The sequence below is a fragment of the Crinia signifera genome, chromosome 5 (assembly GCF_055691185.1).
Source record: "Crinia signifera chromosome 5, ASM5569118v1, whole genome shotgun sequence".
Taxonomy (NCBI): Eukaryota; Metazoa; Chordata; class Amphibia; order Anura; family Myobatrachidae; genus Crinia; species Crinia signifera.
In genome coordinates, this window is record NC_139221.1 from 297022068 (window position 1) to 297046102 (window position 24035).

At 43.5% G+C, this 24035-nt stretch overlaps 1 protein-coding gene across 3 annotated transcripts in view; it reads right to left on the reverse strand.

Annotated features, from left to right (window-relative positions):
• Positions 1-24035, reverse strand: part of LOC146081227 (macrophage mannose receptor 1-like) — a 610592-nt gene that overhangs the window by 183391 nt on the left and 403166 nt on the right. For all 3 annotated transcript variants that reach the window (XM_083189333.1, XM_083189332.1, XM_083189334.1), the window contains exons 18-19: positions 6455-6531; positions 1172-1272 (exon numbers count right to left, since the gene is read on the reverse strand). In XM_083189333.1, the coding sequence (XP_083045459.1) occupies positions 1172-1272; positions 6455-6531 (178 nt within the window). The remainder of the gene's footprint in view (positions 1-1171; positions 1273-6454; positions 6532-24035) is intronic.

A 24035-nucleotide genomic window follows, 5' to 3' on the forward strand; every position in this document is an offset into this window, starting at 1 on the left:
AAATAATTTCTGCATTCTGACTCTCACAGTTTTCCAGTTTCCTGCAGTTTTTAAGGGTTACAGATGGAGCTGGCCTCGCTCTTGCAGGGGATGGCGGAAGATTTACCATCCGCCATCCCCGCCAGCCGCCATCTGATCTGCGAAAGGGGACACGCGTGCACGAGATGCACGCACGTCCCCTTCCGACGGCGCTTGCTCCGGGTCCCCACCGGCTTGCCGACGGTCACCCGGGGTCCCCACTCAGTCAGATGGAGCGCCTCGCCGCTGGCGGATCACCAGTGGAGACAATCTGGCGATTCGCCAGCAAGAGGGAGGCTGGCTCCATCTGTACTTAAAGCATTTATATAACCTAATAAGCTAGAACTGGTCATCAAGTGCTTTCCTTGCCATCCCTTACCATAAGGGTCATTCTATTTAATAAATATCAATTCATTCATTTAATGTTAAACTTACGCAGGGTTTTCTGTGTCTTTAATTTTAGTGATAAGCTAGCTTAAACATGGTTATCACAATAAATCAATTGACACCTCATTTTGATAATAAAGGTTGCCATACATCTACAGATCGATTGCCAGATTGGGCTGGTCGGAAAACAAAAACCTGGTAATGGATGAGAGTTGACCATTTGCTTCGAAATGCTGGAAAACTGCGAAAAACTGTCACTCATCCATTACCAGGTTTTTGTTCCAAACAGCCCAATCTGACAATCGATCTGTAGATGTATGGCCACCTTTAGGCACTTGGGTGTAGCACTGTTGTATTGCATTCTGATTGCTATTTACCACTGCAGCACATTTTTAATACAGAGAAACAGGGACATCTTGGGAGAATAGCATCCCATTTTTCCCCTGATCATTTACAGTAAAACATGTATATAAATGCTACATTACTTCTGTATTTTTGCATTTATTGGAGTTGAGAACCTCGCTACTACTAGAGTTATAGATGAAAAGGGCTCATATGCACAAATACTGTACATTAGCTTATTGAGCTGCAGTGAAACAGAGTTCTTCCATAGAAAATTACAGAAATAATGCAGAATGCCAAGGCATGAATTTGCACCCATGGACAGGAGGTAGGTGGTTGTCACTTACCCACAAAAAAAATAAATTAAACTACATCAATATATCATTTCTGGAAAGGAACTACATATCTGTCTTATGGCACAAACCTGATTTTCTATGCATCACAACACAGTTCTCATCATTATTGGCAAAGTCGGGTTCATAATTCGCCCATGCAACAAAGTCCATAGGAGAATTGTCCATCCACCTAATGAGAAAGAAATAGTACGGTTGGTTCTCACACAGTATATAGGTTTTCATGTATAGGTTTCATACATTATAACTGTTATAACTGTACATACAAAGGTATAGTTTGTGATGAAGAGCAACATGGTAACCAGAAGATGGCACAGTTGTGACCAAGTGAAGCCTGTTACAGTAGCGGGATCCCGACAGTCATTTACCCAATGTTGGTATTCCGACTGTTGAAATACCGACCGAGGGGCTTTGTTGCGCTCGCCATGCTGTCTGAGTCCGGCTAGTTGGGATCCCGACATCGGGCTAATGACTGTTGTGATCCCGACTGTCAGAACCCTATACCACACCCGGAAAATTGTACCCCAATTTGAGTTGTGCACTGACCCTTATGTTTTGGTTTTGTCTATAATTCTGTCTTTAAATAATAAAAAAAAATCTAGTATGTAATGTGGGCTGGAGTATTAATAACCTCAATAACATTAACTTACATTTGTTTTGATTACATTTTTATCACCTAACAGTTTAAATTATTGTTCATCGATATTGTCCAAAGGCTGGCTGGCTAATCAACAGAGCAGCTGCACAAACATGGGGCAGTATAAAAGAATAAAGCATATTCACTTCTGGTTCCGGGTGCCTGGAGTGAGCAGCATGATCACTCAACTCCACGCTGTGCCCGGCAATTCAACATTTTACAAGGGGAACTCGCCTCCCAGCCACCCTCTCCTGTCCCTTGCTATCCCCCTTGAGGGAAAGAAGAAACTGACCACAGACACCGCTGGCAAAAGACAGCGGGGAATGACCGGCGGTTGACAGCACCCGCAATCTCCTGTTGAAAGCAGTGGGCTGCCAAATACATCTACAGCGGCGGCTACAGCGGCGGCTAGGAACAAACTCCAGTGAGCACACAGATTAGCCACATCACACAATACAAAAGCAGCGACAAGAGCTGAGCCTGCAGGTCTACCCTGCATAGTTTGCTGATTAACATGGAGTTTGTTGGCAGACATGTGCCAGGGGTAGACAATTCTCCAGAGGTGATTGGGTGAGGTTTCGTGCCTTAGCCCCAGCGGCACACTTGGTTGGTGAGTCCTGTCCCTCTTATGTTTGACAGATTATCAGGCCGGCATGGAGGGATTAGCCATGTGAGCCATTGCGCCCAGGACCTTGCGATGCTACCAGGATGGATGGCATGAGTGGGAGCAATTCAGGCTATCCTCCGAGCAGGCAGGTAAGACGCCTAGGGTGGCTATGGTGGCTTTTGTCTGGAATTGTTATTACTTGGGTTACTCTGTTGCTGCTGTGAGGCAGGTGCTCTCTGGTTTGTCTTTCTTTTGCTCATTGTATGGGATGACGGACCCATCTCGCTCGTTGTTGGTGTCTAGGGCATTGCGGGGTTGGCAGTGGGACTCAATGGTTGCCACTGACCAGAGGCGACCCGTTGATATTAGATTGCTCCCTCCACTATTGGGTGCCCTCCGGAACATATGCTCCCCTCGTTACGAGGTGCTGCTGTTCCGTATGGCATATGCAATGTCGTATCATGGGGCTATGAGGATCGGGGAGCTGGTGGCGGTCCAAGAGGATCTAGTACTGTGTCATGTGTGACGGTCCAAGACAAATCAGGCTGGTAGGGGCGGTGGCTATCTTTGCTCCCATCGGTGGTGGAAGGGGTGTGTCCTGTGGAACTGGCTTTGACCTTTGTACAGGTGCATCCCGACCAACCTGGCGCATGGTTGATGCAGGAGGATGGGTCTTCGCTCACTAAATACCAGTTCTGTCATGTCCTGCGCCGGGCGCTGGAGGCCTCGGGCCTCGATCCAAAGGAGTTTGGGTTTCATTCCTTTAGGATCGGGGCTGCTATGTCTGCAGCTGCGGGGGCCGCTCCGACGCAGAGATTCAGTCCCTGGGTCGATGGCGCTCTGCAGTCTTTCGCAGGTACATTTGACTGAATCTCTCTGTCACTTTACAGGGCCATGGCTCACTGGAAGCATAAGCATTCATTAACCTACTATGGGGGTCTTGAGGTGTGTTCACATTTCCCCGGGGGAACAATTCAGCTTTAATTATAATTTGTCATGGCGTACCTGATAGATTACTCTGGGGGTTTTTGTGTTTTGTGCCTCAAGGTCTGATTGGCCATGGTCCAAAAAACTTTTCTTCCCCTACCTGGTGTGCGTGTCTCAATTCTGTTTGCCATTTGTCGACGCTGTGGCTAATTTATTGTACATGTTGCAGGTCGACAGGATGCCAGGAACATCTGGGTCATGGGCCATTCCTTTGTCTATTGGGCCTTGAGGTCAGCTTTGGCCTCTGATGTGCGCATGTATCTGGAAGCGAGTGTGGTTAGGTGGATGGGTGTGAGGGGCATGCGATTGTGTGCCTTGCGAGAGGAATTGCTGGGGGTCCTGCGGAGATATAGCATTCCCAGAGTGTTAGGGGGCAATGATGTAGGCCGATGTATGACTTTGGAGTTGCGGTCCTTGATGATACCCAGAAGGGTGTGGAGGTTGGCACGGTCTTGCCCTCGCATAGATAGTCCACGCAGAAAGGTGAATACAACTGTGGAATATTATATGCTGGCAAATGGTGGAGGCATCATTTGCCATAATGGGATCGTTTTCCAGAGGGAGGAGCTGTATAGGGCTGATGGAGTGCATCTGAGCCCGGAAGGAGTGGCTCTGTTTTTGGATGACTTGTTTTTGTGGTTAAGGTTTCAGTGCTGAGCACTTTGGTTAGTGGTGGCGGTGCTGCGGGTTAGGGCCTAGCTTGGCGGTAAAGAACGGTCATTTGTTTAGATGGAATAGTGTGTTAGATAGTGGGTGCAGGCTCTCAACATCGATTTTCATGAGCCATACTTCTTTGCACGGAAGATGGCTCCCAACACTGACCCGGGTGGATGTGCAGGGAGAGTTGATCACCAGCGGTGTGTGAATGCTATGGTGATACTACCCCACCTTTTCTTTCCTCTGACCGTTCTTTGGGCCGCCACCATTTTATATTTAAAGTCAAGTTGTCAATAACAAATTTGACATTCATCATTTAAAACGTCAGCACTTGTTGTCTGTATCTTTATTTTTAGTGTTAAGTTAGGTTAAGTTAAGTGTTAAGGGTGTAGGCATAAGAATACCCGATGGTGAGTTTATGTTAATACAACATAAGGATGGGTTGGAGGTCCCAAGGACAATTCCATCTTGCACCTCTTTTCTTTGCATTAGATGCTTTTTAGGGCCTAGTTTTTAAAACTGCCATCCTGTCTGCCACTGCATTGCTACTCTTTAATGTGCCAGGTGTTTGTGCCAACCACTTATGTAACTTAGCATAGTCATTCAGCTACCTCGGTGGTGCACCCTATGAGCCTAAAAACAAAAGTGGTGATTCAGGTTGGTTTCCAAAGCACATTTCAGGGGTTATTCTGAGGGAATGGCCAGAATTTTTATGGGGACACCCATTAAATGTTCGGCATTCCCATGGCCCAGTGCCGCCACCACCCCCATCCCTCCCTCCCCGCTGCGAACAGCCCGGCGAGTGAGTAACTCACTACAGCCGTTCGCAGACAGGGTTTGCACGTGCATAGAAATGCGCAGCACAAACCCCAACCATCAGGGCAGGAGATAAATTCGGATCACTACGGAATTGACCCCCTGCTTTGCTATTGGACAAAACCCATCTGCACTGCAGGGGGGGGCAGATGTAACAGGTACAAAAGTTAGATTTGGGTGGAGTGTGTACTTCAAATTGATATCTATATTGCAGTGTAAAAATAAAGCTTCCAGTGTTTATCCTGCACAGAAACAAAATAGCTCACCGAAATCTAAATCTCTCTGTACGTTACATGTGCCTAACCTGCAGTGCACATGGTTTTGTCCATTAACAAACCAAATGTGCTTTGCAACCAACTTGAATCAAGCCCAATATTGTGATTTGTTCAGAATAGACTGGAAATTAATGTTTAGCTTAGCAACAACAACAAAAAATAAAGTGATTTTAGCTGATTTTCTTTTTTTTAAATACAGATCCAAAACCAAAACCCGAAAGGGTGGTCTTGGCAAAACCAATCCAGATTTAAAACACAAAGGGAAATCCAGATCCAAAACCAAAACACATGGGGGAAATTTACTGAAATTCCCAAATTCGACCGATGCCGGGTATGAATTCATACAACCGGCATCGGTCGTATTTTAGGGAACATACGAATCATAAATAAGGCAGTTTTACTAATCTATTAAGGGCCGAATGCAGTGGTATTCATATTTAGCAGCTGTATATATACTGTGGAAGTCTAGTTGCACACACGCCATTTTAGGATAGTATAGCCGCCATTTTGGTTTGCAGAGTTGCGCAAATAAAGTTTCCATACCCGAGTATGTGTGACAAAGTGGACCAGAAGAGTAGCCATACTATCACACATAAATTCATAATAACATACTGACACTAAATAAAATATAGTTAAAGGTTTAGAACGCCACACATAGCTTAGTTAGCCCTGCATACATCTGACTGTATCATGATTAGTACAAATCAGCAGCCTGCATGGATCAGTCAGATCCATGCAGGTCGCAGTGCAAAATAAATAAAAAAAGCCAATCATTTGCGGAGAATGCCTGCTTATGATTGGCTGGTAACACAATGCGGATATTGTGTGTAAAGCGTGTGTATGGAGCCGCAGAGGCACAGAAGACGTCCAGTGAGTATGATTTCTTTCCATAGGAACCCAATTGGATTCTACAGGACAAGGGGACCAATCCTTTGTGAGAAGATAGTGTAGGTGAGTATAGTATGAGTGTGCTATGTGTGTAATAAAGTTGTATTGTTCTGCATCTGTTTTTATTTAGCTATTGTTTCTGCTGTGGAACTTAGAGTTCCAGCATGCACATTAAGGGTCCACATGCTGGGACTTGTGGTTCTCCAGGTCCCAGTATGCTGGCCAGGCTTACTTGGACTCATAGTTCTACAGCAGAACCCAATAGTTTATACATCTATTTTTTACACTAGAATCAGCCTGGTGCCAACTGCCCTTGGGGCACCGGGGAGAACTGTTGCCATTGGCATGCACACAGTGTCTATTCTATGGGGGCATGTGTGTAGGCTGCAACTCTAATTTATTGAAAGCATGTTTGCCAGTAATACAACATACAGTATAATGATAACGTGAGATAATGAAGACACAAAAACACACAAGTTGCACTTACTTAAATTCTTTATCCAATGCTAATTTTAAACCAATGAAAAAAGATTCATACATACTGTATGCCCTATATTTTTCAGTCTAAAGGAGAGAAAGAGAGAATCATTGTTACATATTTTGCATGAGAACATTACAGTACAGTTACTGAGATTGAATATTAACATTTTATTACAAGGAACCAGCTAATTTTGCTTTACCATTGGAACAAAACAAGACTGGTTAGAAACAGCCATAGATGTAAGAGGGCCCCTCTCCGAAGCTTACACTCTATAGGGAAATAGATATTTGAGAAATTAGTGGTCAGATGTATAGGGAGGGTGGCTCTGGCAGAGTGCGAGCTCCAGGAGCCGAAAGGGTACCTGGACACGCTGTGCACCGCAGACAGTCTCCTGTCACCTGCCCGCTATGGGCCATCCATTGTCCACTGCCTGTGGCTCACAGCTGTAAGATTGAGCCATGTAACCGCTCTCCCTCCGTACTCCTGTGTGAAGTCACTGCAGAGCAGACAGAGGAGAGAGGAGCTGGGATATGGGCCCTTATTCAGATCTGATCGCAGTACAAATTTGTTCTCAAAATGGGCAAAACCAAGTGCACTGCAGGTGGGGCAGATGTAACATGTATAGAGAGAGTTAAATTTGGGTGGGGTGTGTTAAAACTGAACTATAAATTGCAGTGTAAAAATAATACAACCAGTATTTACCCTGCACAGAAACAAAATAACTCACCCAAATCTAACTCTCTCTATACATGTTACATCTGCCCCATCTGCAGTGCTCGTGGTTTTGTCCATTTTGAGAACAGATTAGTACTGCGATCAGATCTGAATAAGGGTCATAGTGCTGGCTGCGTACCAAAATGTAAAAGGGTGCATTCATTCAGGCTGATGCACTATAATGTTTATTGACTATATAACTGATTGGGGATGCAGGTGGCAGGCGTCTAACATAAGAGTGGAGAAATGGTAACTTGTAACCAAAGGGGCGGGGCTACAAATTGGGGTGGGGTTTGTTGTGGGGTTTGGGGCGTTATATAAATAAAATTATTTACATATGGAATATAATATGACTTCTGAATAAATACATCTATATTAAATATGTCATGCGTGTGAAAAAAAATATATATATATGTGTATCTTGTAGAAATATATATAAATAAATAAATTTATATATATATATATATATATATAAATATGTTGAGTATGGTGGTGGCACTCTGTACAAAAATCGACCTACAACCGGCCTCTAATGGGTCGACGTTTCGAAGCGTTTAATAATAGCTTCGTCTTCAGGACAAATACTATTTTTGTATTTGTCCTGAAGAGGAAGCTATTATTAAATGCTTCGAAACGTTGACCCAATAGAGGCCGGTTGTAAGTCTTTTTTTGTACAGAGTGCCACCACCATACTCCACATATTTATGTTAAAGCCCCAGGATTGGGTGGTTTTGGAAGGCACCGACCATCAAAACAGCTAAGGAGTGCTGCTCCACACAGTTCTTATTATATATATATATATATATATATATATATATATATATATATTTTTTTTTTTTTTTTACCCAATAGTGGTATGGCACCTAGGGTATTAATGTAAATGTCCAAATACAGTCTGTAGGATCCACATCCAATGAAGCAAACAGGAGATGTCTTCCAATATTTATTTATTCGACTTCACAGGATTTAAAAAACGCTTGTAGAGAGACCCAACGCGTTTCGTCTCACAGAGACTTCATCAGGGGAAATATAACAGTCTTTTGGTTCAAGTTTGACGTGTGAATAAAGTTGGAAACTTCCTTTCCTGTAGTATTATAATTTATTATTATTATAATTTTATTTATAAGGCGCCACAAGTGTTTCGCAGCGCCGTACAAAGGAACAATACAGGGAGACAAAGCTTGGCATAACATTGAATAAATAACAAAAATACAGTACAAATAAAGAGCACCACAGTTCAATACACATTACAGCTTCAATGTAAGTAGTGAGGACTCAATCAACATACAACTAGAGGCTTGAGGCAAATGATGGAGATGAGTATGCAGACGAAGATGGTCACTGAGTGTTGGAGTATAGGAGAGCTGTGAGTGAAATGTGAAGAGAAGTGGGCTTTGACAACAGGAGGGAAGAGGGCCCTACTCGGAGGAGCTTACAATCTAGTAGGAAGGGGAGACAGACAGATTACAAGAGGTGCAAGCGAGGGGGTGGTGGTTAGATAACAAGATGTACACAGGCAAGGGGTCGGAGAACCATCTGGTTTATGCAGTGGAAGGGTATGCTTTGATGAATAGGTGAGTTTTAAGTGCCCGTTTGAAGCTTTGCAAGGTCGGGGAGACAGGGAGTGCGTTCCACTGAAGGGGTGCAGCACGGGCAAAGTCCTGTACTCTAGCATGGGAAGCAGTGATCAGGGTGGAGGAGAGACGACAGTCGTCAGCTGACCGTAGAGGGCGGGAGGGTGTATGAATGGAGCTGAGGTTAGAGATATATGGAGCAATGGAATTAGAGATGGCCCTGTATGTGAGTGTGAGGTGTTTGAAGAGGATTCTGTAGGGGAATGGAAGTCAGTGCAGATTTTGTTGAAGGGGAGTGGCAGAATTAGAGCGGCGGGAGAGGAAGATAAGCCTTGCTGCAGCATTGAGGACAGATTGGAGAGGAGCCAGTTGGGATTGAGCGAGGCCGGTGAGGAGAGCATTACAGTAGTCAAGCCGTGAGATGACCAATGAGTGGATGATCAGCTTAGTTGCACTCTGTGAGAGAAAGGGGCTGATGCAAGCAATGTTGCGTAACTGGAACTGGCAAGAATGGGCCAGGGCTTGGATGTGGGGTACAAAGGAGAGGGAGGAGTCAAGAGTGACACCCAGGCAGCAGAGTTGGGGAACAGGGGAGATGATGGTGTTGTTAACAGTGATATAGATATTAGTAGGGGGCATAGCTCTGGGTGGGGGAAAGATAATGTAGTGTCATTCATTTCTTATACACGGGACATAATGATTCTTTAGCCCAATGTGTTTATTCTACCAATTTCTATTGGTTAATTAGTGATGTGAAGCAGTATACTGCCTATAATATTAATAGTTCAGGTATATCAGTAGGTCTCCTCTATTGTAGGGTTAGTAACTGGACCTAAAATATGGATGATAATCCTTCATCCGGCAATAAAATACAATCTCCAACGGGACTTCTGGTAGCTCCAGAGAAAGCCAGCAGAATGACAGAAAGGCATTCTGGATGAAGGACTAACCCTACAATAGAGGAGGTCTACTGATATACCTGAACTATTAATATTATAGGCAGTATACTGCTTCACATCACTAATTAACCAATAGAAATTGGTAGAATAAACACATTGGGCTAAAGAATCATTATGTCCCATGTATAAGAAATGAATGACACTACTACAGGAAAGGAAGTTTCCAACTTTATTCACACGTCAAACTAGAACCAAAAGACTGTTATATTTCCCTGATGAAGTCTCTGAGACAAAACGCATTAGGTTTCTCTACAAGCATTTTTTTGATTCCTGTGAAGTCGAATAAATAAATATTGGAAGACATCTCCTGTTTGCTTCATTGGATGTGAATCCTACAGACTGTATTTGGACATTTACATTAATACCCTAGGCACCATACCACTATTGGGTAAAAGTATTGTGCTGTATTTGTTCCCTACCCCCGGGAAACTTAGTGGTGAGGCTGCCGAAAAAAAAACAAAAAACTAAACTTGTAAAACAGGCTTTAGCGCGAGTTGGAATATTGGGGATATATATATATATATATATATATATACTGTTGCTGTATTCTCCCGGCACTCCTGCTCCCCCTCGGGGATCTCTGGCTCCGGTGCCTCCCTGCAGTCACGAAAGGGTGGCCAATGTAGTATCCAAGGTAAACAGATGGCACTCGGAGGCTTGTACTTAGATGGTAAAAAATAAGGTGCTCTTTAATCCAGCATTCGGCGACGTTTCGGGGACTATGTCCCCTTCATCAGGATACTGATGATACTGATGGATACAGTATCCTGATGAAGGGGACATAGTCCCCGAAACGTCGCCGAATGCTGGATTAAAGAGCACCTTATTTTTTACCATCTAAGTACAAGCCTCCGAGTGCCATCTGTTTACCTTGGATACTATATATATATATATATATATTAGGGCAAGGGGGTCCCAACACTCGTCCTTAGGGGTGCAAATACTTGTGGTGCCTCTCAATTTCAAGAGAAAAATGTAACCAAAAAGTAACAGATGGCACTCGCAAGATTGAGCAATGTCTGCACGGCGGCAGCAATGGAGGAACAAAAAGAATCAACACAAGCCTGTGTTGATTCTTTTTGTTCCTCCATTGCTGCCGCTGTGCAGACATTGCTCAATCTTGCGAGTGCCATCTGTTACTTTTTGGTTATATATATATATTTATATATAGTACCAGGTAGGGGTAGCACTCCCGTACAACAGATCAGATTGCACGGTGCCTTCCAAGGGAGGTCCTCGTCCAGGAGCTCCAGTGTATACAACATGTACGGCGGCACTCAGGAATAAATCACACAAAGCGCAAGTAATGCAACGTTTCGATGTATTGAATGTTCACATTCAGGTGATTGCCTGAAGACGATGTGAACATTCAATACATCGAAACGTTGCATTACTTGCGCTTTGTGTGATTTATTCCTGAGTGCCACCGTACATGTTGTATATTTATATATATTTTTTTTTTTTTTCGATGAGCTGGCACTCTCCTCTCTATGTGCATCTGCCGGAGTGCTCCGTCTGGTTAATGCATACAACAACTCCTCCTTAGACTGGCACTTCCACGGACTTGATTATCAATGATGCAATGTCACACCAGCTTGATTGCGACGTTTCAAACTTTTAATTAGTTCTTCATCAGGTCTGTACGCTGCCTGATGAAGAACTAATTAAAAGTTTGAAACGTCGCAATTAAGCTGGTGTGACATTGCATCATTGATAATCAAGTCCGTGGAAGTGCCAGTCTAAGGAGGAGTTGTTTTATATATATATATATATATAAATTCCGTCAGAGTCCGCACTCAAATTGACCATCCTTTTGAGGGGGGTGCTCCTACAGATGCCTAAACATCAAAGTATATCGGAGGTGAAAAAAGGGCACTCATCATATTAAAATAATCTTAGGTTTTATTCCATGAAAGTAGAAAAAGCTGACATACCATCGACGTAACGTGACGTTTCGGTCTTACAAAAGACCATCATCAGGATTTAATACAGCTTGAAATTCAACAACTGTCAGACAAGCAACCTGGCAACCTTCTTTTAAAAGTTATAATGGTATAGGTGAAAGATATATTCTTTACCTTTAATAAACTTTACAAGGGTTCTACTAGTGATATTGAGTAGGCCTTCTTAATTAGCTTGAAGGTTGAATGGATAATCCGTTCTGTACTGGGTCATCCACTTATTTGGATGGAACCTTATAATTACAAAATATACTTAAATGTATGTACTGTACAATGATATTTGGTGTGTCTATCCAAAACATACATGCTTTAGCATTTACCTGTAATAGTAGGGCTTGGAGTCAAAAACGTATTTTCTTTATTAGACCTTCTCAATACTGATTCCTAATATACACCTAAAAAATGTATATTGTGCATTAAACATTTTATATTTATACATATAGTTTGCTATATTATTACTTTCATTTTCCACAAAACTATATAAAATGTACATACCCTTTCAAATTGGGTTATGATGAACCTATTTGGCTAAATGATGTTCCACATATAGTGGGACCCAAACCGTGTTGGATATAATGGAGGATTATATCCTCTGTTGATCCTAAAAAGGGCGAATAATTATCTTATTATGTAATTAGGGCTTATATTAAAGGCTAATAGTAGGTGGGATGATTAACATACCTCAAAGTTTGTATCAAAGAACTTGTCCTCTACAAAGTTTTAACCCCAGGCAAGAAATTGACTGCTCCTACAAAGTGGCATATAAGCAGTGGCGGTTTTTACCTATGGGCTGCAGCCCCCCAGGTAAAATCCACCACTGTAGTGAAGCCAGATGCAGTCTTTGAGACTGCACTGGCTTCGCTGTGACTGGCAGTGACATCCTATTGGAAGTCCGACCTGCCAGTCACCAAGGCAGTCCCATTGGGAGGTGTTCCCTCCCTCCCGGACAGAGATGGCTAGTGAATCGCTGCCTCAACTCAGTGACTCGAACCATGAAGCTGAATACATGATTTGAGTCAGTCACTGTGGCAAGAGCCGAGACAGCAGCAGCATTATAGCATAGTAAGCTCAGCCCCTCCTCTCTGAATCGTCAGGCTCAGCAGGACAAAGGAGAGTGCAGTAACAGCTGAGTCCAAGTTAAGTCTATGATGGGAGCCATGCACTGTCTCTCTGTGCCTGCAATTCCACACGAGTCATGAGCCCAGCCACTGACTTACTTCCTGTCTGCCGGCACACACTGAGGGACAGAGACTCTGCTACTCCGTGAGTGTGCTGTGAGCCATGCACTGTCTCCCTGTGCCTGCAATTCCACACCACGAGTCATGAGCCAAGCCACTGACTTACTTCTTTTCTGCCAGCACACAGCACACACTGAGGGACAGAGACTCTGCAACTCCCTGAGTGTGCTGTGAGCCCTGCACTGTCTCCCTGTGCCTGTAATTCTATATGAGTAGTGACTCGAGAGCCGAGTCACTGTCTCAACACACTTCACTGAGCTGAGCTGTGTGTCTCAACTCATTCCAATGAATCGTCTTGCCCATGACTACTCCCGGATGCCTTTGTGTGGGCTGCCGGGCAAAATTGCCAATTGTGCATATGCAGTACTTATATCAATACTGCGTACTTGCTGGTCCGGGTGTCTGTAATTTATATTGTACAGGTGCTGTGACCAATATTCCTTCTATGGGCTATTGCTTAAGTAGCCAATAGAAGCTGGATGCATGCGTAGTACAAGTGTTTGTACTGCGCATGTGCCTGCAATCATAGAACAGGAGCTGGAGACTTGCGGAGAGTGGTAGTGGCAGCCACAGGGGGAGGGGGGTGACTGCGGCCAAATGCAGCCCCCCTCCCCCAAAAAGGTAGGAGCCACCACTGCAAATAAGCATATGCACATTACAACACAAATTACTAAAAACCATTCCTTAAATAATTAACATATACTGTAAGTATGGCAGGAAATATCCCATTATCCCTTACCTGGTGTATAGATGCAAGTGTGCTCATCAGAGTCCAACCAGCAAGTGACTCTCTATGTCTCAGTGCAAGTATTTATAGGAAAAGGCTGATGACCTCATTTCCTGTGCTATACAAATTATAAATATATATATAAAATTTCATGTATTTAAAATAGGTAATTTACCCATTTTTACTAAATACACTTTACTATGATTATTCAGATAATACTAGACCTAAATGGCCGTTTGTGAGAGTATCGTGTATACCATACATAAGTGAGGTGCTGCGCTCCTTTCAGATAGACTAAGGATAGTATATATAGTAAAGGTGTGTTACTCTATCTGTAATAGTGCCCCTCTTATCAAAAACTAATAACAATATGTGCTAAAATAGTGACTTTAGGCTTAATTCGATGGTGTGAGTTCCACCTGCCCGATGGTGGAACGCACGACCATTTTCTGTAACTCCCCTGGATAGTGAGGCAGTTTGCGTTCCATCTCGGTGTCAGGTGGAACGCACCACTATTTTAATATTGTTAAACTAGCGCCAGACTTATACAGCTGCATAGTTTTTACTATATGTGTTCCACCTCTATTCTAGGTGGAACACACTGTCATCTTTCGCCATTTTAATATCGTTAAACTAGCGACGGATTTATACAGGCGCATAGCTCAATAGTGGTGGATTGCACTGATTGATAAACCTGTGAAATGGGCAGTATATGTGTTAATATTATCACCTGTACCTCTGATAAGATATTCAATTATTATGGAACCGGGATGCGGTCATTTGGTCTACTGCATTATGGTAGACAGTCATTAGGTCGAATCCATTAGGTCGACATGCTAAAAGGCCGACATGACTCTAGGTCGACATGGGAAAAGGTCGACATGATTCTAGGTCGAAAGGTCATTAGTTCGACAGGTCATTAGTTCGACAAGGTCATTAGTTCGACATTGTCTATGTCGACATTCACAAGGTCGACATGGAGTTTTTCACTGTTTTTTGAGCCAACATGTGCCGACAGGCGGTATTTCATGCCCTACCATCCACTAGGGCGTGGTGGGAGAATAAAATAGTGTGCCGAGCGTAGCGAGGCACCGTGCCCGACGCATAGCGAGCACAGCGAGCGATGCGAGGGGATGCAGTGCACTTTAAACTGTGTCCATGTCGACTGTGTTGACATTCAGGTAAAAAAAACAGTGAAAAACCCCATGTCGACCTTGTGAATGTCGACATAGACAATGTCGAACTAATGACCTTGTCGAACTAATGACCTGTCGAACTAATGACCTTTCGACCTAGAATCATGTCGACCTTTCCCCATGTCGACCTAGAATCATGTCGACCTTTTAGCATGTCGACCTAATGGATTCGACCTAATGACTTTCTACCATAATGCAATAGACCAAATGATCCCAACCCATGGAACCCTATGGATAATAGTGACATGTTTTATATATGAGTGAAATAAACAAACTAGTTTTTATCTATGTGTAATAATTACAATTTATGCTAATTATTTGATAATATATTAACAATTTTTGTATCAAAATTACTCTTGGATTGGTTCTTGTTTTACAATTATACAAATACATTTCATATACATTTAGACCCATACAGAAATGGTTTCTTTAGAACTAAGTTTATACATAATTTTTTCAATGCTATTATTAATAGTATGTTACAGTGGTTCCCAAACTTTTTTGAATCACGGCGCCCTAGAGCATCAAAATATATTCAAGGCACCCCTAGACCAAATGCTTCTTATCAAGAAATTCTGAAAAAAATATTAAATTAAGTGCATTGTGTGTATATGTCACAGTTAACTGGTGAGGGACAGGATTTGCTTCTGTTTGTCCACATATATTATGACTTGACAGCCACAAACACTGGTTTTGACTGGTACATTGACCATAAATAATATGAATTGATCTTGGTCCACCAACCCAAAGCACCACTGAAAGTGTCCTGAGGCACCCCAGGGAGCCTAGGCACACAGTTTGGGAACCACTGGTCTGATCTGAATGTGTGATCTCAGTACTTTCATTGAGACCAATAGGAATCATACTGTCAAGAGAGAAAATCGAAAAGGATTCTCTCATGGTTAAAATTTGCATATTACCACATTATTCATTTTATATTCTTTCTTTAGATTTTCAGGTATACAAGGGCCTCGTTTGTCTATAGGTCTACAGCAAATACATCTGTTACATGGGTATAACGCTTTTCTATCTAGTAGCCCATTTGTTTGTAAATTGGAATCTACAACTTCAACCTTTTTGAGGTGGCTTGGGGCTAATGTACTTTAACGATTTCTGGCTCCCCTGTAGACTGTGTCTGGTTTATCTGGAAGGTGGGGGCCAAGTATTGGGTCCATTTTTAACACGTGCCAATGTTTTTCAAGACATTTTTTAATACAGTAGTTCTATTTTCTTGGCTATACTGAGTGATAAATGGTCCCAACTTTTTTGAGGGTCCTTTCTCTTTGGTCTGCAAAAGATTGTGTCTATTTGATATTGCAGCTCTTATTGGTCTCTACACAAATCAACATTTTTATAGCCCCTTTCTAGAAATTTTTTACTAATATGTTTGACTATTCCATATATGTCTGTATATTACTACAATTTTTACTAATCCTAACACATTGGGTATATGGCATATTATTTTTCCATCTGTCCAAATGGCAGCTATTGGCGGGAATATAGCTATCTCCATCCTCTTTTTAAAAAAGGTCTTGTTAATTTTATTTGTTGAATCAATCGTTAATACGATGTCTAAGAAATCAATCTCCATTTCATGCTACTTGTGTGTAAATTTTAATTTATAATTATTTATTTGTAGTTCTTGGATGAAGAGGTCTAAACTTGTTTTACAGGTTGAGTATCCCGTATCCGAATATCCGTTATCCGAATTATTCCGAAAACCATACTTTTCAGAAAGTGGGAAATTTTTTTTTTTTTTTGCTAAAAACTCACTGGGGACATTTGTAACAGCACTACTGAGGACATGATATGTAACTGGCACTATATATGTACAAGACAGTGATTGCTTGGCATTCTAATTCAATATCTGAGATAGTACACAAATTTTGTTTCATGTTTTGAAACCTTGTTTTTTGAACAAATAAAATATATTTGTGTGTATTTTATGTGGTAATAAAATATATTTGTGTTTATTTTATGTGTTTATACAGCATAAATGCAAGATACTTCAAAATACATAATTGAAATATTAAAATATTCCGAAATACAGAATAATCCGTTATCCAAAATTCTCCTGGTCCCGAGCCTTTTGGATACGGGATACTCAACCTGTACTACCTTCCCAAATGAAGAGTAGATCATCTATAATAATTTTAAATTATTGATTTTGTAGTTAACACCATTATATAATGTTTACTTTTCCCAGATGTCCATAAAAATATTTGCATAAGATGGCGCAAATTTTGTGCCCATGGCCGTCCCTTATTTTTGGACGTAATAGGTATCATTAAATTCAAATAGGTATTGGGTCTTTTTGGTTCCTGCGCACTGTTCCCAGTTGTCGGGGTTAGCTGCTTCACTTATTGGATGACTAGGCCAATCAGGGGTAAGCAATAGAAGGTGGATTCAGTGTAGCGCTCAGCCCCTTTTGTGTTGGGTGCGATGACACAAAATATTAGGCAGGTTTTTGGTGCTTAAGTTACCTTTACTGATAATAATGCAAGAATTTACAAGGGTTCAGGTGTACATACAATACAATGGGTGTGGTTACACATATATACAAAAAAGAGGTAGGGGGGGAACATATAACGATGGTGGGGTAGTGAAAGGTGCGGTGGGGTAAAGGGGAATGCTCCGAGCCTGGGTCTGGGCGCTCCGTGTGCTTCCTTTCCCCGCGCCTGGCTCGACTAGGTCCGGTGTTCGGCTGTGTGCCGTCTGCCTTGCTAGTCTGAAGCCGCGGTCCGGGGCGTGGAGCGTCTGGCAGAGGTCACGAGCGGGGGTTAGGCTGGTGAGCGTCTCCCCCATCATGAGTCCTTACCGACGGACCCTGGCTACTTACCTCCTCCCATTCCCATCACGATCCTCCCTCTGCTCGACGGATGTTTCACTCTGCTGCCAGGGGCTGCCGGGCGGTATCTCCCTCGCACTCCACTCCTGGTCCCGTACGCTGATGCCCCAATCAGAAGACAGAAGTCCAAACAGAAGACCCGCCCCCAGCCTACTTAAGACAGACAGGCCACAGAAACTGTAAAACTCCCTAGAAGAAGGCCAGCACCAGGACGAAACGCGTTGGAGAACATTAGGAAAAAAAGAACCAAGATCCTATTCGCAAGTAGCCCAGAAAAACACATCGGCAAACGAGAGCATCCCAAGAAGCGGCATCAGCGTACGGGACCAGGAGTGGAGTGCGAGGGAGACACCGCCCGGCAGCCCCGGCAGCAGAGTGAAACATCCGTCGAGCAGAGGGAGGATCGTGACGGGAACAGGAGGAGGTAAGTAGCCAGGGTCCGTCGGCAAGGACTCACGACGGGGGAGACGCTCACCAGCCTAACCCCCGTTCGTGACCTCTGCCAGACGCTCCACACCCCTGACCGCAGCTTCAGACTAGCAAGGCAGACGGCGCACGGCCAAACACCAGACCTAGTCGAGCCAGGCACGGGGAAAGGAATCACATGGAGCGCCCAGACCCGGGCTGCCACCTTCCTTCCACCCGAGCAGCCTCCAAGCACTCCGCACTCGAACACCGACCCCCGTACAGTACCTGACCACCGGCAGCACCCGACCGCCGGCAAACACCTACCCTCAGCACGCCACCCAGCAGGACAAGTTGGGCCCCCGAGTAACACCACAGGGAAGCTCCAAGAATAGCACACAGGCAAGCGGGATGCCGCACCTGTGCCCACCGCCAAACTAACCCCCCACACCACCCCTGCTCCACCCCGGACTCTGTCCCGAATCAGGGACCCCCTGAATTGGAGCATTCCCCTTTACCCCACCGCACCTTTCACTACCCCACCATCGTTATATGTCCCCCCCTACCTCTGAACCCTTGTAAATTCTTGCATTATTATCAGTAAAGGTAACTTAAGCACCAAAAACCTGCCTAATATTTTGTGTCATCGCACCCAACACCAAAGGGGCTGAGCGCTACACTGAATCCACCTTCTATTGCTCACTTCTATTGCATATCATTAAATTCAAAATGGTTGTGGTTCAAGACAAAGTGGATCCCTTCTAATTTAAATGCCCTCTCTTTTTCAGTAACCTAAAGATTTTCGATCAATATATTCTTTACTGCTCCTAGGCCATTGAGTGCGGTATGCATGTATATAATGCTTGCACGTCAACTGTGGCCCATCTCTATGTGGGCTCCCAATTGATGTTTTCCAATTCCCTAAGGACTTGTGTGGACTTGAGTGGAGTCTTTTAAATATTATTTTTGCACTTTTACATACTGTAAGGTTGCAATATTATTCTGCTAACAACAATAAATATTATACAGAATTTGTTGTAAATAAATTCTGTGAATATTCTCTGTAAAAGTTTGTTACAAATATTTTTGTATAAAAATATGTAATAGACTATTAATAATAACATTGGAAACAATTATGTATAAACTAAGTTCTAAAGAAACCATTTCTGTATGGGTCTAAATGTATATGAAATGTGTTTGTAGAATTGTAAAACAAGAACCAATCCAAGAGTAATTTTGGTACAAAATCGTTTATATAATATCAAAAAATATGCATAAATTGTAATTATTACACATAGATAAAAACTAGTTAGTTTATTTCACTCATATATAAAACATGTCACTATTATCCATAGGGTTCCATGATAATTGAATATCTTATCAGATGTACAGGTGATAATATTAACACATATATTGCCCATTTCATGGGTTTAATCAATCAGTAATGTATGTTAAGGCAGTGCATTCCCCCACTATTAAAGGTGGAACACATAATAGAGATAGGCATTTACACATAATAGACATTGTAGAACGATATTTAAAAAGAAGGAAGCCCCACTGCCAAAAGATGAAAGTGCGCTCCACCTAGATTAGAGGAACTCATAGAGTAAAGAGCTATGCTCCTATATAAGTCCGGCGTAAGTTTAATGATATTAAAATGGCGAAAGATGACAGTGCGCTCCACCTAGATTAGAGGAACACATAGAGTAAAGAGCCAAGCACCTGTATAAGTCAGGCGCTAGTTTAACGATATTGCAATGGTGGTGCATTCCACCTGACACCGAGATGGAACGCAAACCACCTCACTATCCAGGGGACTTCCGGAAAATAGTTGTGTGTTCCACCATCAAGCAGATGGAATGCAAGGCATCTAATTAAGCCTAAAGTCACTATTTTCGCACATACAGTATTATTATTCGTTTTTGATAAGAGGGGCACTATTACAGATAGACTAAGTATAGTATATATTGTAATAGTGTGTTACTCTATCTGAAAGTAGTGCAGCACCTCACTTATATATGGTCTACAGCAATCACTCTCGCAAACGGTCATTTAGGTCTAGTATTATCTAAATAATTATATTAAAGTGCATTTAGTAAAATTGAGTAAATTACCGGTTGTAAATAGATGAAATTTTGGTACTTGTTTCCTAGCACGGCCACAATCGCGGGCATTGAATTCCCATTGAAATGCATTGAAAAAAGTCAAAATCGCGTTGGTCGCATCGCAGGCGGCTAAAAAAGCCTTAAATGGTCCAGACGCGATGCCCGCGATTTCCTATAGGGAACAATGTTAAATGCCTCAATTTACCCAAATCAACATAGGGAACAATGGTAAATGGGCCAGAAACCCCCCAAAACACCCCATAACAGTGAAATGGCCCCCCAAAATTAGTTAACGCCACCCCACGATCAACGTGAACCCGAAGCGTGGCGAGCGCAGCGAGCCCACGAGGGGCGGCGGTACGCGTCCTCCGACCTTTTCATACCCCTACTATCCACGTCAGCGTGGAGTTGAGAATAGAATAGTGTGGCGAGCACAGCGAGCCACCGAGCCTGAAGCGTGGCGAGCGCAGCGAGCCCCACGAGGGAACGCGGATACCTTCACAGGTAAACGTGTCCCTTCGCGGGCTTCACAGGTATCCGCGCCCCCTCGCCACGCTTCGGGCTCGGTGGCTCGCTGCGCTCGCCACACTATTCTGTTCTCAACTCCACGCCGACGTGGATAGTAGGGGTATGAAAAGGTTGGAGGACGCGTACCGCCGCCCCTCGCAGGCTCGCTGCGCTAGCCACGCTTCGGGTTCACGTTGATCGTGGGGTGGCGTTAACTAATTTTGGGGGGCCATTTCACTGTTCAGGGGTGTTTTGGGGGGTTTCTGGACCATTTACCATTGTTCCCTATGTTGATTTGGTAAATTGAGGCATTTAACATTGTTCCCTATGGGAAATCGCGGGCATCGCGTCGGTCGCATCGCATGCGATTTTTTTGCAGCATGCGATGCGACCGACGCGATTTTTTTACCTGCGATGCCCAAGATCATGATCGGTGTGGCCGTGCTAGGAAACAAGTACCGAAATTTTATATATATTTATAATTTGTTTAGCACAGGAAATGAGGTCATCAACCTCTTCCTATAATTAATTGCACTGAGACACACAGAGTCACTTGCTGGCTGGACTCTGATGAGCACACTTGCATCTATACACCAGGTAAGGGAAAATGGGATAATCCCGGCCATACTTATACTGTATATTAAGTATTTAAGGAATGGTTCTTGGTAATTTGTGTTGTAATGTGATGATTACATGCCACTTTGTAGGAGCAGTCAATTTCTTGCCTGGGGTTAAAACTTTGTAGCGGATAGAGAAGTTCTTTGATACAAAATAGAGCTTGTTAATCATCCCACCTACTATTAGCATTTAAAATAAGCCCTAATTACATAATAAGATAATTATTTTCCCTTTTTAGGATCAACAGAGGATATCATTCTCCATTATATTCAACCCCGTTTGGGTCCCACTATATGTGGAACATCATTTAGCTAAATAGGTTCGTCATACACCAATTTGAAAGGTTATGTACATTTTATATTCTGTAGTTTTGTGGAAAATTAAAGTAATAATATAACAAACTATATGTATAAATATAAAATGTTTAATGCACAATATCAATGTATTAGGTGTGTATTAGGAATAAGTATTGAGAAGGACTAATAAAGAAAATACTTTTTTGACTCCAAGCCCTACTATTACAGGTAAATGCTAAAGAATGTACAGTAAGTTTTGGATAGACACACCAAATATCTTTGTACAGTACATACATTTAAGTATAATTTGTAATGATAAGGTTCCATCCAAATAGTTGGATGACACAGTACAGAACGGATTATCAGTGGTGCATGCAGGGTGGTTTCTGGTTGCCCAGAAATCCCCCTGACAGGCCAAGTTTTTTTTTTTAAAGTGGGCACCGCAGCAGATGTCCAGCCACTACTGCTGTACCACAGCCGATGTCAAACTGCTACTGCCGCATCTGCTTATTGCTGCTGTTTCCCTTCAGTGTCGAAGGGGAACAGCAGGCAATGAGCAGCAGCGGACACATGGAAACAGCAGAAGCTGCATGTTGGGAATGGCGGCAGTGGCAGGAGGTCTGCAGGGGGTGGGGGAGTCACGCACAGTGTCTCAGTGTACTGGGCCAGGGGATGCAGGATTCGCTGGAGGCTGGATGAATGGCAGCGCCTGCTCCCTTGCCGCTGCACATTTACCAGAGGTGGAACTAGAACTGGTGTCTGGCTGGAATAGAGGAAGGGACCCACTGCTGCCGGAACTGAGGACGGGACCCTCTGCCTCCAGACAGCAGCCACAAGGGTTATGCTGCTGCAGAAGCAGGGGGAAGAAGATGCAAAGGCAGGGGGAAGAAGATGCAAAGGCAGAGCAGTGGTGGGGAGGTGCAGGGCCTTCCACTGACCGGCGCTGAGGGTGAGTCCATCTTATGAAGTGTGTGTGTTGGGGCACAGTGTGTGTGTGTGTGTGTGTGTATTGGGGAACAATGTGTATGTATACAGTGTGTGTATAAGGTCACAGTGTGTATGGGGACACAGTGTGTGTGTATTGGGGAACAGTGTGTGTGTATGTATACTGTGGCACAGTGTGTGTGTGTATTGGGGAACAATGTGTGTGTATACATTGTGTGTGTATAAGGTCACAGTATGTATGGGGTCACAGTGAAGTGTTTGTCAGCACAGTGTGTGTGTGTGTGTGTATATATATATATATATATATATATATATATACTGTGTGTGTATATATATATATATATATATATATATATAGAGGGTGTCTCAGCCCGGCACTCCACGAGTGACTTAGAAGCAGCAGCCGCAGGTGCCTTCCAGACACAATGGATAGAGAGTAATACGATACAGATAGAGGCACTCCAGCGGACTTGGTGAAACAAGCAGCGTTTACTGTGATACAAACGTTTCGGGGATATAGATTCCCCTTCTTCAGTGTACAATAACAAATAACCAGTGTGCAATAACATACCTTTATACCATAAACTGTGTGAGGAGGATCCCTTCGTTGCCTACCCGGCCCGGCGGCGTCTGACGCGGCTTCCGGTTACGTCACTGGGAGGCAAGACAGCCTGCCGGTTCCTGCCGTCTGTAGCCTAGCAACCAAGCAAAGCGTCCGGGCTGTCATGGCGACCGGGGACTGGGCACGCTGTAAACGATAGAGAAACCATTTACTGTACATAAAACTGTGCGGGCGATGTCAAATATAAGAAAATGAGAAAAATGAAACAAATGCTCAAGGAAATACAAAAAGAATACGTAATATACAGAAAACTGATAACTGTGGCGCGCAGCGTGTGGTGTACGCCGTGCCTGTACTAAAAGTGACAGCGGGGTGCATAAATATTCAGGACTGCTTTCGACTACCAGAGGACGCAGATGGGAAAGTGAGTCTATAGTGTTAAAATGCTGACGGGTTACACAGGGACGTGGTGAGTGCCGTGACGGGATCTATATAAAGTACGGTCCGCAGTGAGGGCTATTGTGTCATGCGGGTCTTACTGCCTGCTGGGCTATGCCGTGTGTGCGGCGCTGTGTAAAGTGTCGTGATAAATGAAACATCGTGACTAAAAGGATAAAATACAGCTCCAGGTCTGGACCCTTTTCTACTGCGGAGTCACTAGCTGCTACATCAGGCTCGATTGTAGAATACTTGCTGTGTCCATAATAAATATCGCGGGGAATTAAATAACGTCCCATTCTGTGCGGTGGGCAAGGCACGCTGAGTTGGTAGGGGTCATATGAAGATGTTGAAAGGCATCCTCTCGTTGAGGCCATTGGGGCTGGTGGTGTTCAATAAAAAAATCCATTTGGCCTCCTTACGTAACAGAGCTCCTGCCCTGTCTCCCCCTCTCAGACTAAGGGGTACCTGGTCAATGATTATGTGTTTGAGTT